Below are 18,411 nucleotides of genomic sequence, written 5' to 3'. Positions count from 1 at the left end.
ATCATGGATCGACTCTACAATTTCCGTCGCAAAGCAGCATATTGCAGTCTGGTCTCTTCGAATTCCACCATCTCGTGTAGTAAAATACCTGCCAGAGAGCACACTATAACGTCAAACATGTTTCTTTGTCTGTGAAGCCATTCATAAGTGAGATAAACTGAGACAGTAATTCAACCGGCGACTTGCCAAATTGCCGAGGCGGCAAGTTCCTCCTGCCGACGTCGGGCCAACCGTCGCCATTCTCTTTTTTTCTTACCCACTCTTTTTCTTTTGGCTAAGCTTTGGTAGGACTCGGACTTATGGGCTTAGCTCCGGGAGTAGCATCCGTACAGCTATAGGTCTAACTACAATTGCCCAGCAGCAGGGCAAGTCTCAAACATGTTTATGAAACTTTACACGTATTTCGTCACCGAGTCAAACTGAAAACAAGCTGGGAACAATTCTGCATATAGTACCAATTGTTCATAAATTAAGCCCTTATTATCAGGTATCAACTTGCTAACTAAATGGCCCTCGTATCCTCCTCATTATTGCCTGAGAGATTCAGGCAGATCATTCATTCATGGAAATCACATTAAGACAAGATTCATCGCAAAAAGGCCGTGGTAAATGGGGTCATTTTCATCGTCAGAGCTCGAATCCTGCGCTCCAACACCAGGCCGAAGGATAACCGATATCCGTGGGGGGTATAATGCTGTAGAAAGCAAATCTTTTCTTGCGGGGTTCTTCCTCGTGTATCCTCATCTGTAGAGAGCTCCTGGGGTGTCCTTGGAGAGCATTTCTCAACAAACACAATATGCACGATGTAGACAATATTTTCAATCAAGCGGGGAACTGATAAGGTGGCAGCTGGGGACGGGATTCCCGCTTCACCGCCCAGGCTTTGAGGGCGATCGTGAGGATCTCGTAGGCCATAACGAAGGCGGTCAAGCCCATGGTGACAGTGAACACAAACATCGCATCGAGGTCGTAGTATTCCATAGTCTGAATCACGCTGCGTGTCTGCACAAAAGTTAGCCAATCGATTCCTAGCTTTTAGGCATGACTGCCAGCGAAAAACTTACACTAAGCATGAAAACCAAGCCACCAGAAATGAGGCAGAAGGCAGCCACGATCTCAGTTGGCGGACGAGCAGGCAGGTAGGAGGTAGGTGGCTTCAAATACATCAGGACATAAGTCACACCCCGAGCAAGCGCAAACCCGACGAGAAGGTTGCCCCACTGCTTGTGCACCATTGTTGATACCATGCTGTCTTGATGGTGAGAACCCATCATCATGCCCAGAAGAAGGATAATCAATGCAGGCATAGGGTTGAGGGAAACGCCCTGGGTGTCAGGAAGCTGCCAGGCAGTATCGCTGGAGGCATGAGCGTTCATGTGGGATGGATATTGCAGGACAGTGCTGTTCAACCAGCTCTTGACGCGTCTTGACTCGAAAAGCATGCCACACAGTCCACCACCGAAGAACATGATGGAGATCGAGACATGCTCAAAGTCGGTCGCAGTCCACTTGCCGCCCCAACCTGTGAGGTGCTCCAGAAACATGTTACTCGCACCATAGAGGAAGATCACGAACGACTCAGTGAACTCTCCACTAGGGACTTTGGCCTTCCATTTCCCAACAATAGCGCTCGACGGTTTCACATTCCAGGCCCAGCCGAGATCTGCCCAACAGCCAAGCATTCGTCCTAGTGTCAATAGACCGTACCACACGAAGATTCCGCCTTTGATGAAATGCGCAAGACCGTTGAAAATTTCCTTGCCGCGCTGCGTCACACGTTAGCGAGAGCTGTTTATACAATTACCGAAGCGATGATCATACCATAATACCGCCGTAGGTCACAAAACCAGTCACAAGAGCGACAAAGCCGAACGGCAGGATGATCCTGTCGATGATCTTATAGATGGCCGTTAGGACGCGGAGCACACGGTTGGACATCATACCCGGCACACGGCTAGCCAGGAAGCGGTCAACAATGGGGATGCGCATGGGTCTGTGTGACTGAGGGGGGTTCTCAGGGACAGGGTCCTCCGGTTTTTCAAAGCCGTCGTACTCGTCCGATGCGGACGCACACGATGGCGACTCTGGACAGTGGATCGAGGAGGAATTTCTCTCAGTTCCCTGCCCGCTATCTCTCGACCAACGATATGAGTGGCGAGGGCCAGTAGGGAAGGTGTGGTGGCTATCAGCCATTTCGTCGGTCGACACGGGAAGGAAAGCTGCGCGTTCATAGGAGCTGTTTTCGGTCTCCCCTCGTCCGGCGTAGGCGAAAATCAACGACATAATCACTTGAGCGCTGATAACCCAGGTCACGATCCAACCAATCTTGTGATGGGCATTGTTTTCGTATAGATCCGGGGTCTGGCTGTTGTAGATTATTCCGACAAGCATCCCAACCGCATTAAGCACCAGGAAGAGGAATTGCGACGGCAAGGCAAAGCGGGATCGTCCAACACTGAGCATGACCGCTGCAAACTTTTTGTTAGCGCCGCGTGCGCCTGGCTTGCGAAATGGAAATCTGATTTGGAAGCAGGAGAAGAACCTACCAATTGGGAGGATGAAGCACCAGGCAACGACCATTAGACCGATGTGCGCCATGATTGCGCCGCTATGCTTGTCATAGGCAAAATAACTCATAGGCGAGTCGTCAGTCGTCTCTGTGTTTTCCTTGGGTTGCGAATCGTGGCTGGACATGTCCATGCCGCTTTCCATGTGCATTCCGTCATCATCTCCATGCGGAATAGCATTCGCAACTGAGATTAGAAAGGAAGACGCCGCGAACGCGGCACGGGAAGCTCGCTGCCACATGAGCACAAGCTTGAACTTGGTTTGCGACAATAAGAAAATGCGACAAAAGGGAACTTATGGAGCGCAAGGGCTACGAGCTTGCTTGGGCACCCGACAACTGCTCCCTAGGCTGAAGAGACGGCACCTCTGGAATTAGGCAGGGAGTTGTCGGCTGAGGTGGTAGAGCTGTTGTGCATGCAAAGGACCGACGGTCGAGCGCGGTGCAGTGGGAGAGCGGACGGGAAGTATAAGAAGCAAAGAGCTCAAGGGATCCTCAACTGGTGGCTTACGGATGATCCAAGGACTGCAGGGAGAAGAAAATAAAGAGCTGGGAAGCAAGAGGGTTGCGCCAGTCTTTTTAATCAGGTCATTACACATCATTACCGACATTCGCGCTGTATTCAAGTTGCTGGTTGGGTCTTGGGTCTTCGTTCGTCTTCCTTTTCGGAGCTGGCGGGGATAGCTATGCAACAAATCCGAAAGGCCGTGGAAACAACAGCCTCGCTCGAGCACCGGGTACCGGAAGGAGTGGAGCAGAAAGTCACTGCGGTGGAGTGGGCTGGCTAGGTGACCTAGTAGGCTAGTAGGCTAATACGTAGAGGTCACTCGGTGCTTTCTTCTTTCTTTCTTATTTTTTCCATAAACTAATTAACCCATCAACTTTTGAGTAAGTACGACTAAGTACCTCATTGGTTCAAGAGGTAGCTACCTACCTATAGATTCATCCAGAAGCACTTGGTCTACCAGTGGTCCAATCCACTGCCACAGATGAGTCTTCATTGTTCATGTTCTCATTCAGTGTTTCCCGCTCGTCATCATGAGGTGTCTCTCGGTACAGTGAATTAGTGAGCATTATTTTTTTTTGGCACTAGGCGACTAGATGATCGCTGGAGCGATCATTAGTTCCATTTCTGGAACCTTAATTTTCTCTCTTTCCTTTTTTTTTTCTTCCAGACTTGCCGAGTTTTCCATCTTGATCGATTTCCAATGTGATAGTACGGCCTTGGGAACTTATCCTTGGCTAAGCTCCTCTCTGTGCTCAACAGCATGCTTCTGACACATGATGAGCACTAATCAGTACGACTTCATCTTAGTCAGAGCAAGTGCGCTGGCACATTCCAGGTCAAAACCGGAGTCTTTTCAATCGACAAGGCAGCATTGGATCACTCAAAGAGAGATAAAACCTAACAGAGATTTGAGATTTTTGGGGGTGCTTCGGCTCTCGGAAGGCCGGAGCAGCTGGGAGGAGGAGTTCTGGGCATTGAAGTCATGCCGGGCTGAAGGTGCCGTGGAAAATGACCTCATTCCAAGGTACCGAACTGTTAGCGCCGGGTCTAGAGCGGACTCTCTTTAACCCTTTAGGGCCGAGCTTATTGTTCATGTGCCTTTACTCAATCTAACTCATTCTTACTCATAAACTAGTGTCTAACTAGCTGTTGGCAACTGAACGACTATGTTGCATATACGCTTTAATTGTATTACAGATCGCTGTTCTACATGACCTGACTCTGCCTCAAAGACAGACCCTGTTGGTACAGTTGTCCTGGCAAGAGATTATGGTTTGAATTGCGAGCTAGAACCCTTCTTCTCTACTCCCTGAGGACGAAGACATGCTAGTCTCTAACTTATACTCCAACCTTCACGTACTGAACACCATAGACTTCCCAAGTATGTTTAGCTCATGTGACTGTTCGTTCCAGGAGATTTTTGTTTCAAATTTGGTGAAAGTTGCTGGACTTCCCCGCATTCTCATGTCTCAGCGGCAGCCCATCGAATCCAAAAGACACCGGCCTCTCCCAACTTGGAATGTTTCGATGCGACATGATCTCGATCGTCTCTAGCCGCTTGGGAGTCTCCAGCCGCGTGGTAAGATTGACTACTATTCAATGGTTTCTGTTAGAGTGAGCCCGTATTCTCATATACTACGTATCCGGCCCAATGAAAACAAGTTTGTATCCTGACAGCTAGCTATTCAACTGAGTGAGGAACAGCGGTGCGACTTCACATGATAGCCACTCACTCTATAGCTGATATGCTACCGGCCTCAAGTCAGATCGCGGAGTAGGTCTCATATAGTGAACCCATCCAACGCTCCCCTTGCATGATACGTTTGCTGGGTGGAGTCACGGGAGCTAAAGACGGTACAGCAAGGCTCCAGGCTGCTTCATACTCACTGTCTACCATAGATGAATACACTGCTGGATTCGAAGTTGCGCGTAGAGAGATAGGTGCGCATATTCAGTCATAAACTGCTTACGAGCTACGAAAGACATCTGGAAAGCTCCTGTGTTCTCAAAACCTAGAAAGGCCTGGTTAACTAGGCTATTGCCCAATTCTCTGGGTTTGTTTATTGTCTGAGATTGGCTAGGGTGAAGTATACCTTGATTGTTGACAAGTCAAGTCCCTTAATTTCGACCTCTATGGTCTGATCGTCGACATTTTAGGTACATAGTGGTGTAGCGTGACATCTTCATGCAGCTTGTCACACTTAAAAAAGAAGATCGTGTCTTGAAGTGAGGGGAGAGGTAGAGGTATAGTACCTGCCGTGAACAATCACACAGTGCATGGATGTGCTGGCGTGAAGAGCTCATACGTGAGCCTTTAGCGACGATCTTCATCCTCCATGCAACAACGACCCAGTATCTGTGATGCCTGAAGCTTACACGACCAGATAGGTTGACTCTGACACTACTTTTCAAATTTGAGTTGTAGTGAGTAGGCTACAATGATTCTCTAGAGCCTATGCGGCGTCGTGTTGTGAGGGAGCTGGCAGTTTTGTTATCCATTATTGCATTGATAATAATAATAATAATGATAATACTACTACTATTACTCATGCACTTGTGTTGGGCGGGTCGACCGCCAACAAGCGTCGATCTCTTTATCTGCGTATACCTCCGTGGTGAGTGACTACTCGAACTAGTGACATTCTCCCATTCATGATCCCTCGGAAACAGACCCCACCCTGCGGGGCCCTCGCACGTTGGGCGCCCAGCCCTGTTTGCGTCTGTGTGTCGTCTGGTCCGTCTGGTCTGTTTTTCCCTCTTGCTCTCTCTGTCTCGTCTGACAACCCAACTGGCGATCGTGGCTTGGCGTCACCTTTTAGCACGGACTTAAGGAAGCACTTGCATCCGCGCTCTTCCGCAAGAGCGCCTTCTTGCGGGTAGTCTTGAAGGGAGGCTGGCTTGACCGCCTCGAGATCTACGGAGCCTATCGAGGAGCTGTCATCTGTGTGAACAGCCCTGCCGTTGATACATAATGACTTCATTGCAGCTACTTCACAGGTGGGTAGGGCTGGGGAAATTCACCTTAGTGGAGAGTGATTTGGAACAACCACGCCGAGGCTCAGTTGGTTAAGCAAGATTTGTGACATGCAGGGCTGGAAAGACCGGAGGAAGAAAAAGAAAAAGGTGCAAAAAAAATGATGTTATTCAAAAGCCGGGCGAACCAAGCTGCCAAAAAAACTAGACTAACCAAGCTATGGGAAACCGACATGGACCAGTCCCCTAAGCAGAACCAAATGAAAACGACACGCACCGGTTCCTCTTGGAGACACGCCCGCCGCTCCGCACACCAGCAACTCGCATGACCTGGTGAAATTTCCCGTCTCGTTTCTTTTGACTTCTCAATCAATAATGATACCTAATTGTGCCGTTCCCACTTGATGCAGTGCCGAGTCGCCGAGATTCCTCTGTACGCGCTTACTTATACGCATCGTATGACTCATTGAAATACGCCTGGACTCGGATCGGATATCATCTGCAGCTGGCTGGAAGATGCTTTGACGTCATCAAACCGTGACTATGGCAGCATCATATGAGCTGATTCCTCGCATATTGACCTGCTTTGGGGACATGGGCTTTCGATATTGCTATCTGTATAGCATTCAGTATTGAATTGGCCCCTTTGTTGTTGAGCTTGAGCCTAGAGGGCAATCCCCGCAATATGCCGGACATCAGAGCAGCAATCATTGCCGTCTTGGACATCCGTGCTGCCAGCCTCATGAGGACCCGCCCGCTACGACCATCCCCGATAAGATTCATGCATGTTTAGTGCAGTGCACAGAGCCGTGTGCACAAATCCCTTCGCTAGGGTCTACCGTACCTGTACTTCGAGGACAGCTGACAGCCAACAAACTCATTTTTGGGAGGATGTTATCAGCACCACAGGGCTCCAGAGTCATGAATGCATAAGGTTGCGTTCATTGCTGCCTACCATTGGTCACGAAGCACTGCCGCCGTCAAAGGTGTGCTATACAGGAGATACCTTACTCAGGTGTAGGGTTCAAGTATGCCAGGATTCAGTCGATTCCAACTACTACAAGTGGGACCGAACCGACCGACCTTTCCCCATACACCATCCAATCAATTCACCGATAGATACGTTTTGGGGCTCTCATCACGACGGGAATCTTCTTTCCTCTTCATGCGGACGGGGCACATTATTAATACAAGGCGGGTTTGATTGGAAGAGAAAAGATTTTTTTTCCCTTCCTTGAGAATCCAGATACCGATAGAGTAAGCAAAACACGAACGGGGTCAGTCCGAAGGCACGCCCTTGGAGAACTAATATGAAATGGTATCTTGTTGGGAAGGAAAATTTTCTTTGCTTATGGGGCTAATCGAAGATGGGTCTTTCCCGCCGTTATCACATCAGCACATGGTCGATCTGGACATCTATGATTTCTGGGTACTTGGTTTTCGGGCATTCATTTATGCTCGAGAATTGCAAGCCAGCAACGATATGACTTTCTAACAAAACCGGAACAATAAACAATAAACATTCAAGTCAACATGCCGGGATGTTCTCATACAGCTTGCCATGGACAACCAAAGTCAAGAAATCCACCCGTACTTCCCGAACACTTCCCCTAAAGAGGTAGGATGCAACGATGGGAGCGGGAAAACGAAGACTAGCTAAGGCCGGCAATTCGGCATCAATGCAAACAACCACGAATTGAATGGATGGATCAAATGCCCTAACCTTGGATTTGAGAGAGAAAAATACATGGGCCAGGCGGGTAAATCTCCGAAAGCCGCCGTTACAGGTACTTCAATATGGTCAAATCCCCGACCCTCCCCCTCCCCATTCTAAACCCCGATGCAGAATTGGCAATTGGAATTGCATCCTAGCATGGCATGCCGGGAAGCGCGGCGGCTGCGGAAAGGCGCGAAAATCGCACCTGGTCCTGGATTATTTTTGAAGTCTGTCACCTTAACTGTGCCGATACCTTAAGGCAGCTGACCATGAAGAATGGCAATCGCTCTTCAAGGGCCCTTTTTGGGACGAAGCTAGCGGGTGGTCCCGTCCGCGAGTGGTGTCGAGAGAAGCGAGCAAGTCTGTCCCGGATATTGTTATGTCGGGGTTATCTCGGATCAAGGATGCTTCCAGTCTTTTACTCCTTCCAGCCATGCTACACCAATGCATCGCGGATATACGGAATTAACAAGCGATTGCTATGGATTTGGTCATTATTGAAGGTTTGATCCGGTGGTCGGAGTCTTGGACCGGAAGTCTGGAGGATCAACAACCTGAGGATCCATGCCGATCTTGGTATAATGCAGTGTAAACTATGCTTTGGTGGACAATCATGATAACCACCCACTGGTCGCCGACGCCACTGCAACAATTGTGAGGTAGAACTAGAACCCTTGGGGACTACCTCGTCTGCACGAAGCGACTGAGGTTGCAGTGTGGAGGGGCTTAGGTATCTGGGGTTTGAATAACATGCGCCTCCAATCACCACCTTTGCCCACTAACCTGAGGGTATCAGCTTAGTATCTACACTAGTATCTCAGCAAACAATCCTCCATCGTGGATGATTGGACTTTATTACGCTGATCGGCATGCAAACACGGAGTGAGCCCGTGACTCGAGACCTCCTCCACACTAGAAATGTGCAATAGTAGTAGTAGGTCGGTGCCCTCAACCGTCGCAATTGAGGAAGACCTCCTTGTAGCGGGTGCGTCTTCCTGCCTGCCCTTCCTGTCTAGGACAGGTGACATCTTCTTTCACAAATACCGACCCCTAACGTAGCATTATCTGCTGCCTCCCAAAGCATTCCATCCATTTTCCAGATTCTTCATCAGTTTCTGCAGACCATTCCGCCTGTTGTTCGCGTCACCGCTCGTTGTCGTCGCCATCCAGTCAGCAAAAGGATGGAGCATCAACAACAGAAGAGAGACATGAAGGGAATCTGTCCAGTATGAGAAGCACCTAAGCTCTAGATTGACCGAAAAATCAACACATGTTGACGCTGCGTGAACGATCGGCCTCCAAGGCCGTCTCATTTATACATCAAAAGCCAGTGACAGGAAGGATGATGATAAGCGAGGCCCGGCAAGGCGGAGGAAAACCCGCCGGGGGCTTCCTCACCGCCCGTCTCGCCATTCTTGTCGATCCATGTGATCATGTGATTTCGGACCCAAGCCGGCTTAGTGGCCCGCAAGCGAGGTGGTCCGAGCCCGGCGTCCGGGCAAGCGCAGGAAAGCACACAACGGAATTTCAACCCTAGCCTTTTTGTCTGAATCCCCTCAACGCCCAGCCGACGACAAATCCGCCTGCCCAAACACCCCCGACCTCATCCCCCAGGTTTTCTCTCGCCTCAGAAAATTCAAGATGACTCACGAGTCTGTTTGGTACAGCCGTCCCCGCCAGTAAGTGCTCCCTGTTCGACGCGATCCGTGTGAAAATTGAGGGTATATTCGTGAGACTAACGGAGATGCGTGGTATAGGTTCGGCAAGGGCTCCCGTGGATGGTGTGTTCAACCCCCTTGAAATCTGGAAAATGCGAAGAGAAACGGTCAAAAGAGAAGGAGAATTATGCGATGACTTGGAACGCCGAATGGAGGAACACACCATGGACAAATGACTGATTTATGCTCGATTGAAATACAGCCGTGTCTGCTCCCACCGCGCCGGTCTCATCCGCAAGTACGGGGTATGGAACACCTGATATACTCTCCTTTGGATACAATTCGAGTACATGGGACCGGTGAACTGATCGAGGATGCATTATAGATGAACATCTGCCGTCAGTGCTTCCGTGAGAAGGCTTCGGACATCGGTTTCTACAAGGTTGGTTTTCATCTTCACCTCTATACCTTGCTCTACCACACAACCTGCGCTCGCGATTGGAGGATACACATTGTTGCCTGCGACCATGGAAAGACTCGACATGATCAACATTGGAGGCAAAGGGAGCAAAAACAATGGAACGACGAGAGGACAAATTCGACAGGGCGACGGCACACTTGGAGTTCCTACACATCACACAACATGCACACATCAACCACCCACCCGAACAACCTAAGCTAATGCCTCACCTCCTTCAGTTCCGTTAAATTCCTTCCTTCTTCCGAATTCAATTTTCCTTTGTTCACGACGGATCTCTTTCACGTGCTCGGGCGCTCGGTACCAAAATGAAGTGATGAAATGGAGAGGAGGAATACCTTTTCTTGTTCTCTCTCTTTTCGAACAACTCCAGAGAATCGCCGCGAATCCTTGAACTTCTCAACAAACCCCCAATCCGCTCGGACAATGGCTTAGGATTTGCTCTTGAAAACAAAGCAGATCTCGGACTGGGGACTCATCTGGTACTCGGGGAGGATTTTGAATTTTTTAGAGAGCGGAGAAATGAGAGAAAAACAAGAAATGAAATCTTAAAATTGAGGGATGCTTCATATGCTTTTCTTTTCTTTTCGCTTCTACTAGATCGGTACGGATAACCCGATCGTCTGGGTTAGGTTTTGCGATGGAAGCAATGCACCGCATGGGGTCTGGCTGGCCTGTTTACCTTATGCGTCGGATCGGTCCCGTTGGGGCGGTTTCGTGCTGGATCGATTCCCATCGTGTGGATTATGGACCTCTTCTCCGTCTGTCCTGCCCTCTCCTGCGGCCTCTGCGGTTCCCCCGATGCCTCCATTGTAGTGGTTGGAGACTGGACGTTTGCGTGACTGCCCATCTCGTAGTGCACTTGAATGCGCCCTTCGACAAAACCATCCACCCCATTTAGCTCTAGCCGGGCACTATCACACTATACTACCTAGGCTCCGAAGGAACTACTCCACAAGCCAATCACATTGACTCCAGCTTTGAAGGAAGTATACATCCTCCCTGCTACAGTATGCTATCAAAACCCCCAAATCCAATGCAAGCCGTATTCACAAAATAGCCTCCACAGCCACGAAAACTCCCCAGCGCAAGAACATGCAGAGGAAACTTCCTCGACCTACCTCCCTGTCTTCCTTGTATAATGCCATGAAATAGAAGTCAAAAGTTTCGAACGAGTACAAGTATTGCTATGATAATGCTATGCCAATTCTGGAAATTTCACCTCCCCACCATGCCCGAATTCATTCATACAGTGTATATGAAAGACAACGGAAGACATGGGGATTGGAAAAAGTCAAGTGAACAACAATACAAGACGTGGGGGCAAAAAAGTTGATCTAAACACCATGGTCCCGGACCCTTTGATACTCCAGAAGGGAATTTGCGGCTGGGAAAGTCATTGTGATTGAACTGTTGGCCGCGATGTGGCAAATGTAACAGGTTAACAGGAAGAAAGAATAGCAAAAAAAGTCCGCCGGAATGAGATTGGAAATGGGGGGGGGGGAATTATCGAGGTATGGATGATGATGATGATGATGATGATGATGATGATGATGATGATGATGATGATATGTACCAGGGAACGGGAAATGATGCGGCAGGTTCAAGGGGGTCAAGGTAGAACATGTATAGATAGAAGAAAGAGAGCCTGAGAGAGACTACACGTGTGTTACTGTGGTGCAGAGGCTAGGGATCGGAGATTGTAAAATAGAAGATAGGCGTCTGCGTTGAGGACGTCTGCTTCGGCCACTGGTGTTACTTGGTCGTCGTTGAAGAGCATCCACTGCTTGTTTTGATTTGGGGTTAGTATTTAGGCGAAGACGCGGATGAGATGGATGAAAGAAGGGGGAAAGGCTTACCTCGTCTCCTTGGCGGCAGTACACGTAATAGTGACCGGAATCCAGCTTGCCCTTGTGCACGACGGCCGATGAGAGGTCATACATGAAGCGTGCTTTGTCAACCTTCGAGTGTGGATTCGTCGTGTACGGCAGCATGTTGATGGAGAGCGGAAATTCAATGCGGCCTTCGAGTTTCTCGGAGACAGAGGCGCTGTGTTCGAATCGCTGGGGGTTTGGGTTAGTCCAGAACTGGGAGGAGTTTGTGAAGCGTGAGAAGTCGTACCTTGAGCTGCATGCATAAAATGGCTGGCAGTTTCTTGATCCGCAACTGCTTGGTTGCCTTTTGAGAGCCCCCGTTGCACTGGCTGCAGTTGTAAACGCCCGCCATGAGCTTCTCCGGGGAGGTGAAACTCTCGAGGCATCCACTCAGCGTTGGGGTCGACGAACCTACCCCACCACCCATGGCTCGTTTCTTCACTTGGACATCGAGACTGAGATCCACCATTGGGTCCTCGGTTTTGGTGACATTGCCACATTTGTCGCATGTCACGCTACTACGGAGCTTACCGTAGAATGTCTTGTGGAAGAAGCAGGGACAACCCTTCTGGTGGTTCTCGTGGTGACCCTCGGTGCTTGCATGAAGTTTATCCACAAGGAATTGGTAGTACTCGTGAGCGTCCTGTTGCTGATAACCGGCTAGTGTCTGTAATGTAGGACGTGTTAGCGGGACTATTGGAATGGAAATCATGAGACACATACGGGACTCGAGCGCCATGATGCCACAAGAAGATTCAAAGCAGTAAACCCTTCAGCCTTGTCGATGCTATTGAAGTCGGCAAATGCTTCAGCAACTGCACAGCCTACACAGTCGGGTATAGTACAGTCATGCGGCTGGTGACCATCTCCAAGAAAATACGTGCTGAGGATTGGATCGTGTAGGAGAGTCTGTAGGATGACATTCAGATAACAGGTCTGGCCCAAGTTGAACAAGCCCCTGACGCCCTGCTTTGCGCAAGGACGTTTGGTGGCATTGCTCCGAATGTATAGCTCATCCGCTGAACTATCGCTAAAGCGACGTTTCTTGGCGACTGTGTGCGAACTTAGCGCCCATAGCAAGGAGTCTGGTGAGCGCGCATGCTTACCTTGTAAGGCGCTTTCTGCTGCGGAGCAGCGCAGTCTTTCCAGCCCATGATCGAAGACAAAGTCGCCGCAGCCTTGACAATAAAGATTGCGAGCCCGGGAATCCATGACTGGGAGGGTTAGTAGTTGGCCGCGCACTCGACGAGGACGACTTACAAAATGAGTGACCCGTCTTATCGGTGTGAGCTTGACGCTCGCTCATCAAGCAGGTTTCTGAGCATGTCAAGCAAGTATACTTGGGCTTCAAGAACCCGTGGGCCTTTGCACGACCGTTCTTGATGAGTCCGTCCACAGGCTTTGGCAAGACCGCCAGGGAATTATGCGCCTTGATGAAGGAGCTCTTGAACTGCTCCGCGGTGTGGGCATCTTGTCCTAGCTGTGTGGCCAAGTGCTCTTTTGTGAAGATATCAGCAATCAATACCATATTTCAGATGATATGTGGTCTAGAGGGTGTACATACCACAGCCGAATTCGGCCTCCGAGAGCAATGAGACCGAGACCACACTGGCCACGGTCGCTACGGTCGCCATGACGGATCCAACGAACGACAGAGGGGGATTTAACAGAGAGGCGCAAGAAAGCCAGACTGGCACAGCCAAGGTAAGGACTCTCTAAATCGAGAGAAGAGGAGAGAGGTGATGCTCAGCAGGTCAACTGCAGATCAGACAGGATCCATGCATTGCAGCACTAGGGAAGGTCTAGGTGTCATCCACATCAGTATTGTCTGTGAATCGGGCCAAGAAACAATAACTGGGTGGTGATTCAACAAATTGTAACACGGATCACAGTACCTTATGGGATCCAATATTGAGACAGTGGGGATACTGAATAGATTAGCTCCGCAATAGAGTAATAGTTGCAAGCAGCAGCAGCCCGTGAGTGACACACTGGAGAGACTCCGCCAGCCACCGGAGGGTTCCGCTGTCGGGGATCGGAAGCGGGTGGATTCAGTCTGGTTGCTTCAGCAATAATCCTTCCCACCACGAACCAGAAGTCCCGAGAGGATTTTAGGATGGATATCACGAGAGAGTAAGACTATCATAAAGCAATGGTCCCGGAGACAGACAATTACAGAACGTCCTGGGTCTCGTTGCTGAGGAGGCGCAAGAAGCAGGTCAGGTCAGATCTTTTTTTCGCAAGGGTCGACCGCGGCTGCTCCGGCGGCGATAAGACGCCGGATCCTCACTTGATCCGGGATCGCCTCCTACACATATAGTAACACATCAGAGTGCAAGAATGCACCCTTTCACATCAAGACCAACTGCCATTCCTCTACAAAAGTCATTCGTCGCAATAGATTGTTGTGTACACTGTCCAGTTTCCCCCAATGCAAATTGAGCATTGAGGAGCTACCTTGAGACTAAGCTACCAACACACAATCTAACACACTGTGTATACTTATTTGGCTGCGCTTGTCAAGCAGTATTGTCTATCCAGCTAGGCCAGCGCAATCTGCCTCGCGGCACCGTCACATCATCTTCATGATGTAGGTCGTCTTCTGTGTGCGGGTCTTTCTCCTCGCTGGACCTGCCAATCGCATGGATAGCAGCCAAGAGCTGCACCCCTGTATGCGCATAGCTTTTTGTGTCATAACTCATGTCGCTTCTCATGCCCTCACAGTTTCTGCCGCTCTCGATCACCGAATACCTCTTCCCCGGGGCAGTGCACTGGGCCGGGATCCTCGGCTAGAGCCTCTTGTAGCATATCGTCCGGTCGTCGAGCCGCGGGTTCCTCTAGTTGCCCCTCTGGCTGTTCCTCTTGTGGTTCCTCTTGTAGTTCCTCTTGTAGTTCCGCGTGAGGCGGCCGGGATTCTTGGCGTGGGCTTGGAAGAGATGATGCTGGGCGGGTTTTCGACAAACGAGGTATCCGTAGTCCTAAGGGTGAAGAATGTATTTAGTATGATCGCGAAAAGGAAAGAAAAGAGGCGGAAACTCCGGGCGACTTACATGAAAGTCATTTCTGCGTCATTAATCGCTTGCACTGCCTCCGCTTCAGCTGCTATTAAGTGTCAATATCTGATATTTCTAAAATGATAAATTGAAGGATGGAGCTGTACCGCTTTGCGACTCCGCTTGCTTTGCCCTCCGGAATGATTCTGAGATCGGTGCCTGTATTGAATGAGCAAATTGGCCATCGTGAAATCCGGGTCGGACTCTCATACCTCTGGAAAATCCACACAGAAGGCATTCATATTCATGCCGTACAAGAAACTGGCGAAGCTTTCGCTGAACCGTGTCAAGCTCTCATGCATCAACTGAAGATGCATGAAGTTGGCTTCTAGATCCGCCATCGAGTCTGCGAGTTCCGCGAATTGGGGTTCCAACGCATTGATGGCGGGTTGTGTATAGCCGGTATGGCCAATACTGCTTCCATATCCATGGGCTTCGCGGAACGAGGAGCGTGAACTGGGTCGCAAGGGAGTCGTGGGTCGAGAAGAGGGCCGAGGGCGCGATGCTGAGCGAGAAAAGGCGTCCATGATGACCGTGGGTGGCTGAAGTGAGATCCGAGGGTTGGAGAAGAGATCAGATGCTTGCGACACTGCGCAGCGCACAATTGAGGCGGGGAGTGAATCGAATATTCAGCTGTCTCGGAAGTTTGTTCCTTGTTCGTCAGGCGAATGTCTTGAACCGGCGTGTTAACTCTGATAGATAGTAGGTTTGTTGACGATTGCAAGGCAAGGTTCGGTGCGGGCGGCGGGCGGGCTGTTGATTCCCCGCTTCGGGAAGGTGCGGTCACTGGACCAATTCGGACTGTGGATCCTGATGCCACATCCATCAGGCCGTCAACCTGATCTCTGCCTGGACCAGGCCCAGGTTAGCGTTCAACTAATTAATGGGATGGGCCCGACTATAATTAGGGATCCTTGGAGGATCCCGAGTCCCCTGGCTAAGCAACGCAAAGGATGAGAACACGAGTGCAAGACTATCTCAGATAGGAAAGCCCGGATAATTCGACCGCAACAACTCTTTTCAGAATCTCATTTCAACCCCCACCCTTAGTTAGTGGCCCCCTCCCCTCTGCGCCCCCCTCCCCCTGGTTCAGCACACCGATCGCAGTTCGGGCCTGACGGACCCTGATCGTTCCAACCGTCACTAAAGCAGCCACTCCTCCTTCCTTTCGCCTCTTGCGCTCTTGCTTCTCTCCTTTCCCCGCATTCCCGGCTCGATTTTTGAGGGTCGGATCATCCTCTCACGTTTCACCTCCAGCTTTGGCACAACAAAGTCGGAAACCTTCAGGAAGAAGCGCTACAGATCGCCAGTCAGATCAGATCTCCTACCCAGACTCAGGAGTCGCCTAAAGAGAAGCACATGCATGCTTGTTCTTTCTTGCGCCGCCGTCTGCTTCGTTCCTCGGCCAATTTGATCCCCTCTGCGCCCGCAAGACTCCATAATCTAGACCGTGCACAGATCCCCAGGTCCTTGTATCGGACTCGAAGCCCTATAACTTGGTCTAACTCACCGAGGGCTTACTCCACTTCTCCATCGCATCAGTACGAACCGAGGAAGGCGTCAACCTTCTGGACGATCACATTCACCCTACTCCTAGTCGGTGCAGGAACCTGGCTACAGGATAAATACTGGACAGTTGACGACGGACTTGTCCCTTCTCCCGATTCCTCAGAACCTCATCAAGAAACAGATTCGCCTTTTCTCGGTATAATCGATACGTTGAAGACCATGCCTATTGAAGCTCAACCCGGAACCGTGGGCAACCTCACACCCGAACAGGAAGCAAAGCTCCAGGAGTTTTGGGTCTTGCTGCTCAAAGTATGTGGCGTGGAAGGCCTCGAGCAGTTGCAACAACAATCCAGCGAAGCACCTTCACCTACCCCCGCCCAGGAAAAGAAGAAGCCTACGAAGCGGCGGTTCGGCCTCTTCGGCAGAGGCGGTGACGATGCTGAAGACGATTCAGCTAGTTCTCAGCCAGCAAGCGACATCTCAACCAGTCTGGCCTCGATCAGCATTACCGATGGAGACGATAAGTACGGACAGTCGAAGGAGTTCCAGCAGGCTCTGGTTGATATGAAACCAGAAGAGATCCGAACCAGTCTATGGAACATGATCAAGCACGACAATCCCGACTCGTTGCTGCTCCGTTTCTTGCGGGCGCGCAAGTGGGATGTCAAGAAGGCACTGATCATGCTAATCTCTACACTCCGATGGAGACTCCAGGAGGTCAAGCTGGACGAAGATATCATGAAGAATGGCGAGCATGGCGCGTTGAAGCAGAGCCAAACCGCTGACCCTGATGGTAAGAAGGCCGGCGAGGACTTCTTGCTACAGTTCCGCATGGGCAAGAGCTTCTTGCATGGTGTTGACAAGTCCGGTCGGCCTATCTGTGTGGTCAGAGTGCGCTTGCACAAAGCAGGAGATCAAGGGGTGGAGGCACTCGATCGGTTTACTGTCTACACCATCGAGACTGCTCGAATGATGCTTGCGCCTCCTGTTGAGACAGCTGTGGGTATTCAAATATTGGCTTTATGAAAACAGACACTGACTTAGACTAGTGCGTTGTTTTCGATATGACCGACTTCTCGCTAAGCAATATGGTAGGTTCATCCCAAATCGTCATCCAATCTTTTCTAAGTTCTTGCAGGACTATCATCCAGTTAAGTACATGATCAAGTGCTTCGAAGCCAACTACCCGGAGTGCTTGGGAGTGGTCTTGATCCACAAGGCTCCCTGGATCTTTTCCGGTTGGTCATTTCCTCGAACTACTTTCAGCTTGCAATATTCTTACCGTGGTTTTACCAGGAATTTGGAATGTCATCAAGGGCTGGCTTGACCCCGTGGTCGCCTCGAAGATCCAGTTTACCAAGAATGTCCAGGACTTGGAGAAGTTCATTCCGAGGGATCAAATTTGGAAAGAGCTCGAGGGTGACGAAAACTGGGCCTACAAGTACGTCGAGGCCGAGCCCGACGAGAACAAGAACCAGGAGGACACTGTCAAGCGCGATGCGATGATCGCTGAGCGACAGCAACTCGCTAAGGAGTTGCAAGGTGCCACGATTGCGTGGATTGCAGCCAGCCAGAAGAAGGATGACTCGGCTTTGAAGACCGCGACTGAGACGAGGAACAGTCTTATTGAGCGGTTGAGAGCTCAGTACTGGGAGCTCGACTCGTATGTCCGGGCTACTTCCCTCTATGATCGACTCAACATCATCCAGGGCGGCGGCAAGATTGAATTCTACCCGGATGCGGTCAAGACGAAGGGAAATGCGCTTCATGAGGCATAGAACCCAGATGGGCGAACTAGCCTACATTACAAAGGTCTGTGTATAAATACATTATTGTTAGAATTTGTTACTCGGTGTGATATGATAGATGTCTCTGTGGGTCCTAATGATGCCTTGTCACGGTATAACGACCTGGAAAGAACACTTCTATATGTGCAATTGAATTGGATCATTTTTTGTCTCTTGAGAGACATTCCCTGATGCAATGACTGTGGATGGTACTAGTATGCTAGAGGCTCGCAAAGTCCAGCCTTTTTAGTGTTTCGGATTACCTTTGTCAATTAGGCTGGCTACCTG

At 50.2% G+C, this 18,411-nt stretch overlaps 6 protein-coding genes across 6 annotated transcripts; 2 read left to right on the top strand and 4 right to left on the bottom strand.

Moving 5' to 3' along the window:
- Positions 1 to 441: 441 nt before the first annotated feature.
- BO82DRAFT_352182 (Ytp1 family protein) lies at positions 442 to 3,056 on the bottom strand. Its single transcript, XM_025634621.1, has 4 exons — positions 2,547 to 3,056; positions 1,822 to 2,468; positions 1,065 to 1,766; positions 442 to 1,002 (listed from the first exon to the last, which is right to left on the bottom strand). The coding sequence occupies exons 1-4, from the start codon at positions 2,716 to 2,718 to the stop codon at positions 823 to 825; spliced, it is 1,701 nt and encodes a 566-aa protein (XP_025494406.1). The 5' UTR covers positions 2,719 to 3,056; the 3' UTR covers positions 442 to 822.
- A 3,654-nt stretch (positions 3,057 to 6,710) lies between these two features.
- Positions 6,711 to 7,605, top strand: BO82DRAFT_24752 (uncharacterized protein). The gene has a single exon (XM_025630836.1). The coding sequence runs from the start codon at positions 6,833 to 6,835 to the stop codon at positions 7,283 to 7,285; it is 453 nt and encodes a 150-aa protein (XP_025494405.1). The 5' UTR covers positions 6,711 to 6,832; the 3' UTR covers positions 7,286 to 7,605.
- Positions 7,606 to 9,418: 1,813 nt separating this feature from the next.
- Positions 9,419 to 10,406, bottom strand: BO82DRAFT_24766 (uncharacterized protein). The gene is made up of 3 exons (XM_025630839.1): positions 10,387 to 10,406; positions 9,520 to 10,188; positions 9,419 to 9,447 (listed from the first exon to the last, which is right to left on the bottom strand). Exon 2 carries the CDS (start codon positions 10,073 to 10,075, stop codon positions 9,608 to 9,610), a length of 468 nt encoding a protein of 155 aa, XP_025494404.1. The 5' UTR covers positions 10,076 to 10,188; positions 10,387 to 10,406; the 3' UTR covers positions 9,419 to 9,447; positions 9,520 to 9,607.
- A 779-nt stretch (positions 10,407 to 11,185) lies between these two features.
- Positions 11,186 to 13,670, bottom strand: BO82DRAFT_24774 (putative ubiquitin C-terminal hydrolase Ubp8). The gene is made up of 8 exons (XM_025630841.1): position 13,670; positions 13,339 to 13,576; positions 13,035 to 13,271; positions 12,881 to 12,988; positions 12,498 to 12,826; positions 12,022 to 12,441; positions 11,760 to 11,963; positions 11,186 to 11,683 (listed from the first exon to the last, which is right to left on the bottom strand). Exons 2-8 carry the CDS (start codon positions 13,406 to 13,408, stop codon positions 11,570 to 11,572), a joined length of 1,482 nt encoding a protein of 493 aa, XP_025494403.1. The 5' UTR covers positions 13,409 to 13,576; position 13,670; the 3' UTR covers positions 11,186 to 11,569.
- Positions 13,671 to 14,167: 497 nt separating this feature from the next.
- Positions 14,168 to 15,615, bottom strand: BO82DRAFT_390301 (DASH complex subunit DAM1). Its single transcript, XM_025638509.1, has 4 exons — positions 15,040 to 15,615; positions 14,935 to 14,986; positions 14,825 to 14,876; positions 14,168 to 14,752 (listed from the first exon to the last, which is right to left on the bottom strand). The coding sequence occupies exons 1-4, from the start codon at positions 15,352 to 15,354 to the stop codon at positions 14,515 to 14,517; spliced, it is 657 nt and encodes a 218-aa protein (XP_025494402.1). The 5' UTR covers positions 15,355 to 15,615; the 3' UTR covers positions 14,168 to 14,514.
- A 319-nt stretch (positions 15,616 to 15,934) lies between these two features.
- Positions 15,935 to 18,381, top strand: BO82DRAFT_352178 (CRAL-TRIO domain-containing protein). Its single transcript, XM_025634620.1, has 4 exons — positions 15,935 to 17,335; positions 17,386 to 17,427; positions 17,475 to 17,574; positions 17,633 to 18,381. Exons 1-4 carry the CDS (start codon positions 16,187 to 16,189, stop codon positions 18,112 to 18,114), a joined length of 1,773 nt encoding a protein of 590 aa, XP_025494401.1. The 5' UTR covers positions 15,935 to 16,186; the 3' UTR covers positions 18,115 to 18,381.
- The last annotated feature ends 30 nt before the right edge of the window (positions 18,382 to 18,411 follow it).

This window comes from Aspergillus uvarum, assembly GCF_003184745.1.
Source record: "Aspergillus uvarum CBS 121591 unplaced genomic scaffold BO82scaffold_12, whole genome shotgun sequence".
Lineage (NCBI taxonomy): Eukaryota > Fungi > Ascomycota > Eurotiomycetes > Eurotiales > Aspergillaceae > Aspergillus > Aspergillus uvarum.
The sequence above is the reverse complement of the archived record's forward strand: the minus strand, read 5'-3'. Positions and strand labels throughout refer to the sequence as shown.

What these genes read in the sequence shown, in the direction of transcription:
- BO82DRAFT_24752 (XM_025630836.1), top strand. Translation starts at nt 6,833, where the DNA reads ATGTTTAGTGCAGTGCACAGAGCCGTGTGCACAAATCCCTTCGCTAGG.
- BO82DRAFT_390301 (XM_025638509.1), bottom strand. Translation starts at nt 15,354, where the DNA reads ATGGACGCCTTTTCTCGCTCAGCATCGCGCCCTCGGCCCTCTTCTCGA. An exon ending in GCAAGCGGAGTCGCAAAGCG is followed by an intron (nt 14,877 to 14,934) that starts GTACAGCTCCAT and finishes GACACTTAATAG; the next exon opens with CAGCTGAAGCGGAGGCAGTG. An exon ending in GACGCAGAAATGACTTTCAT is followed by an intron (nt 14,753 to 14,824) that starts GTAAGTCGCCCG and finishes CTTCACCCTTAG; the next exon opens with GACTACGGATACCTCGTTTG.
- BO82DRAFT_24766 (XM_025630839.1), bottom strand. Translation starts at nt 10,075, where the DNA reads ATGTGTGCATGTTGTGTGATGTGTAGGAACTCCAAGTGTGCCGTCGCC.
- BO82DRAFT_24774 (XM_025630841.1), bottom strand. Translation starts at nt 13,408, where the DNA reads ATGGCGACCGTAGCGACCGTGGCCAGTGTGGTCTCGGTCTCATTGCTC. An exon ending in TTTTATGCATGCAGCTCAAG is followed by an intron (nt 11,964 to 12,021) that starts GTACGACTTCTC and finishes CCAAACCCCCAG; the next exon opens with CGATTCGAACACAGCGCCTC. An exon ending in ACTGCCGCCAAGGAGACGAG is followed by an intron (nt 11,684 to 11,759) that starts GTAAGCCTTTCC and finishes CAAAACAAGCAG; the next exon opens with TGGATGCTCTTCAACGACGA.
- BO82DRAFT_352182 (XM_025634621.1), bottom strand. Translation starts at nt 2,718, where the DNA reads ATGCACATGGAAAGCGGCATGGACATGTCCAGCCACGATTCGCAACCC. An exon ending in GTGCTTCATCCTCCCAATTG is followed by an intron (nt 2,469 to 2,546) that starts GTAGGTTCTTCT and finishes AAAAGTTTGCAG; the next exon opens with CGGTCATGCTCAGTGTTGGA. An exon ending in GCTTGGTTTTCATGCTTAGT is followed by an intron (nt 1,003 to 1,064) that starts GTAAGTTTTTCG and finishes ACTTTTGTGCAG; the next exon opens with ACACGCAGCGTGATTCAGAC.
- BO82DRAFT_352178 (XM_025634620.1), top strand. Translation starts at nt 16,187, where the DNA reads ATGCATGCTTGTTCTTTCTTGCGCCGCCGTCTGCTTCGTTCCTCGGCC. An exon ending in ACTTCTCGCTAAGCAATATG is followed by an intron (nt 17,428 to 17,474) that starts GTAGGTTCATCC and finishes AAGTTCTTGCAG; the next exon opens with GACTATCATCCAGTTAAGTA. An exon ending in GGCTCCCTGGATCTTTTCCG is followed by an intron (nt 17,575 to 17,632) that starts GTTGGTCATTTC and finishes TGGTTTTACCAG; the next exon opens with GAATTTGGAATGTCATCAAG.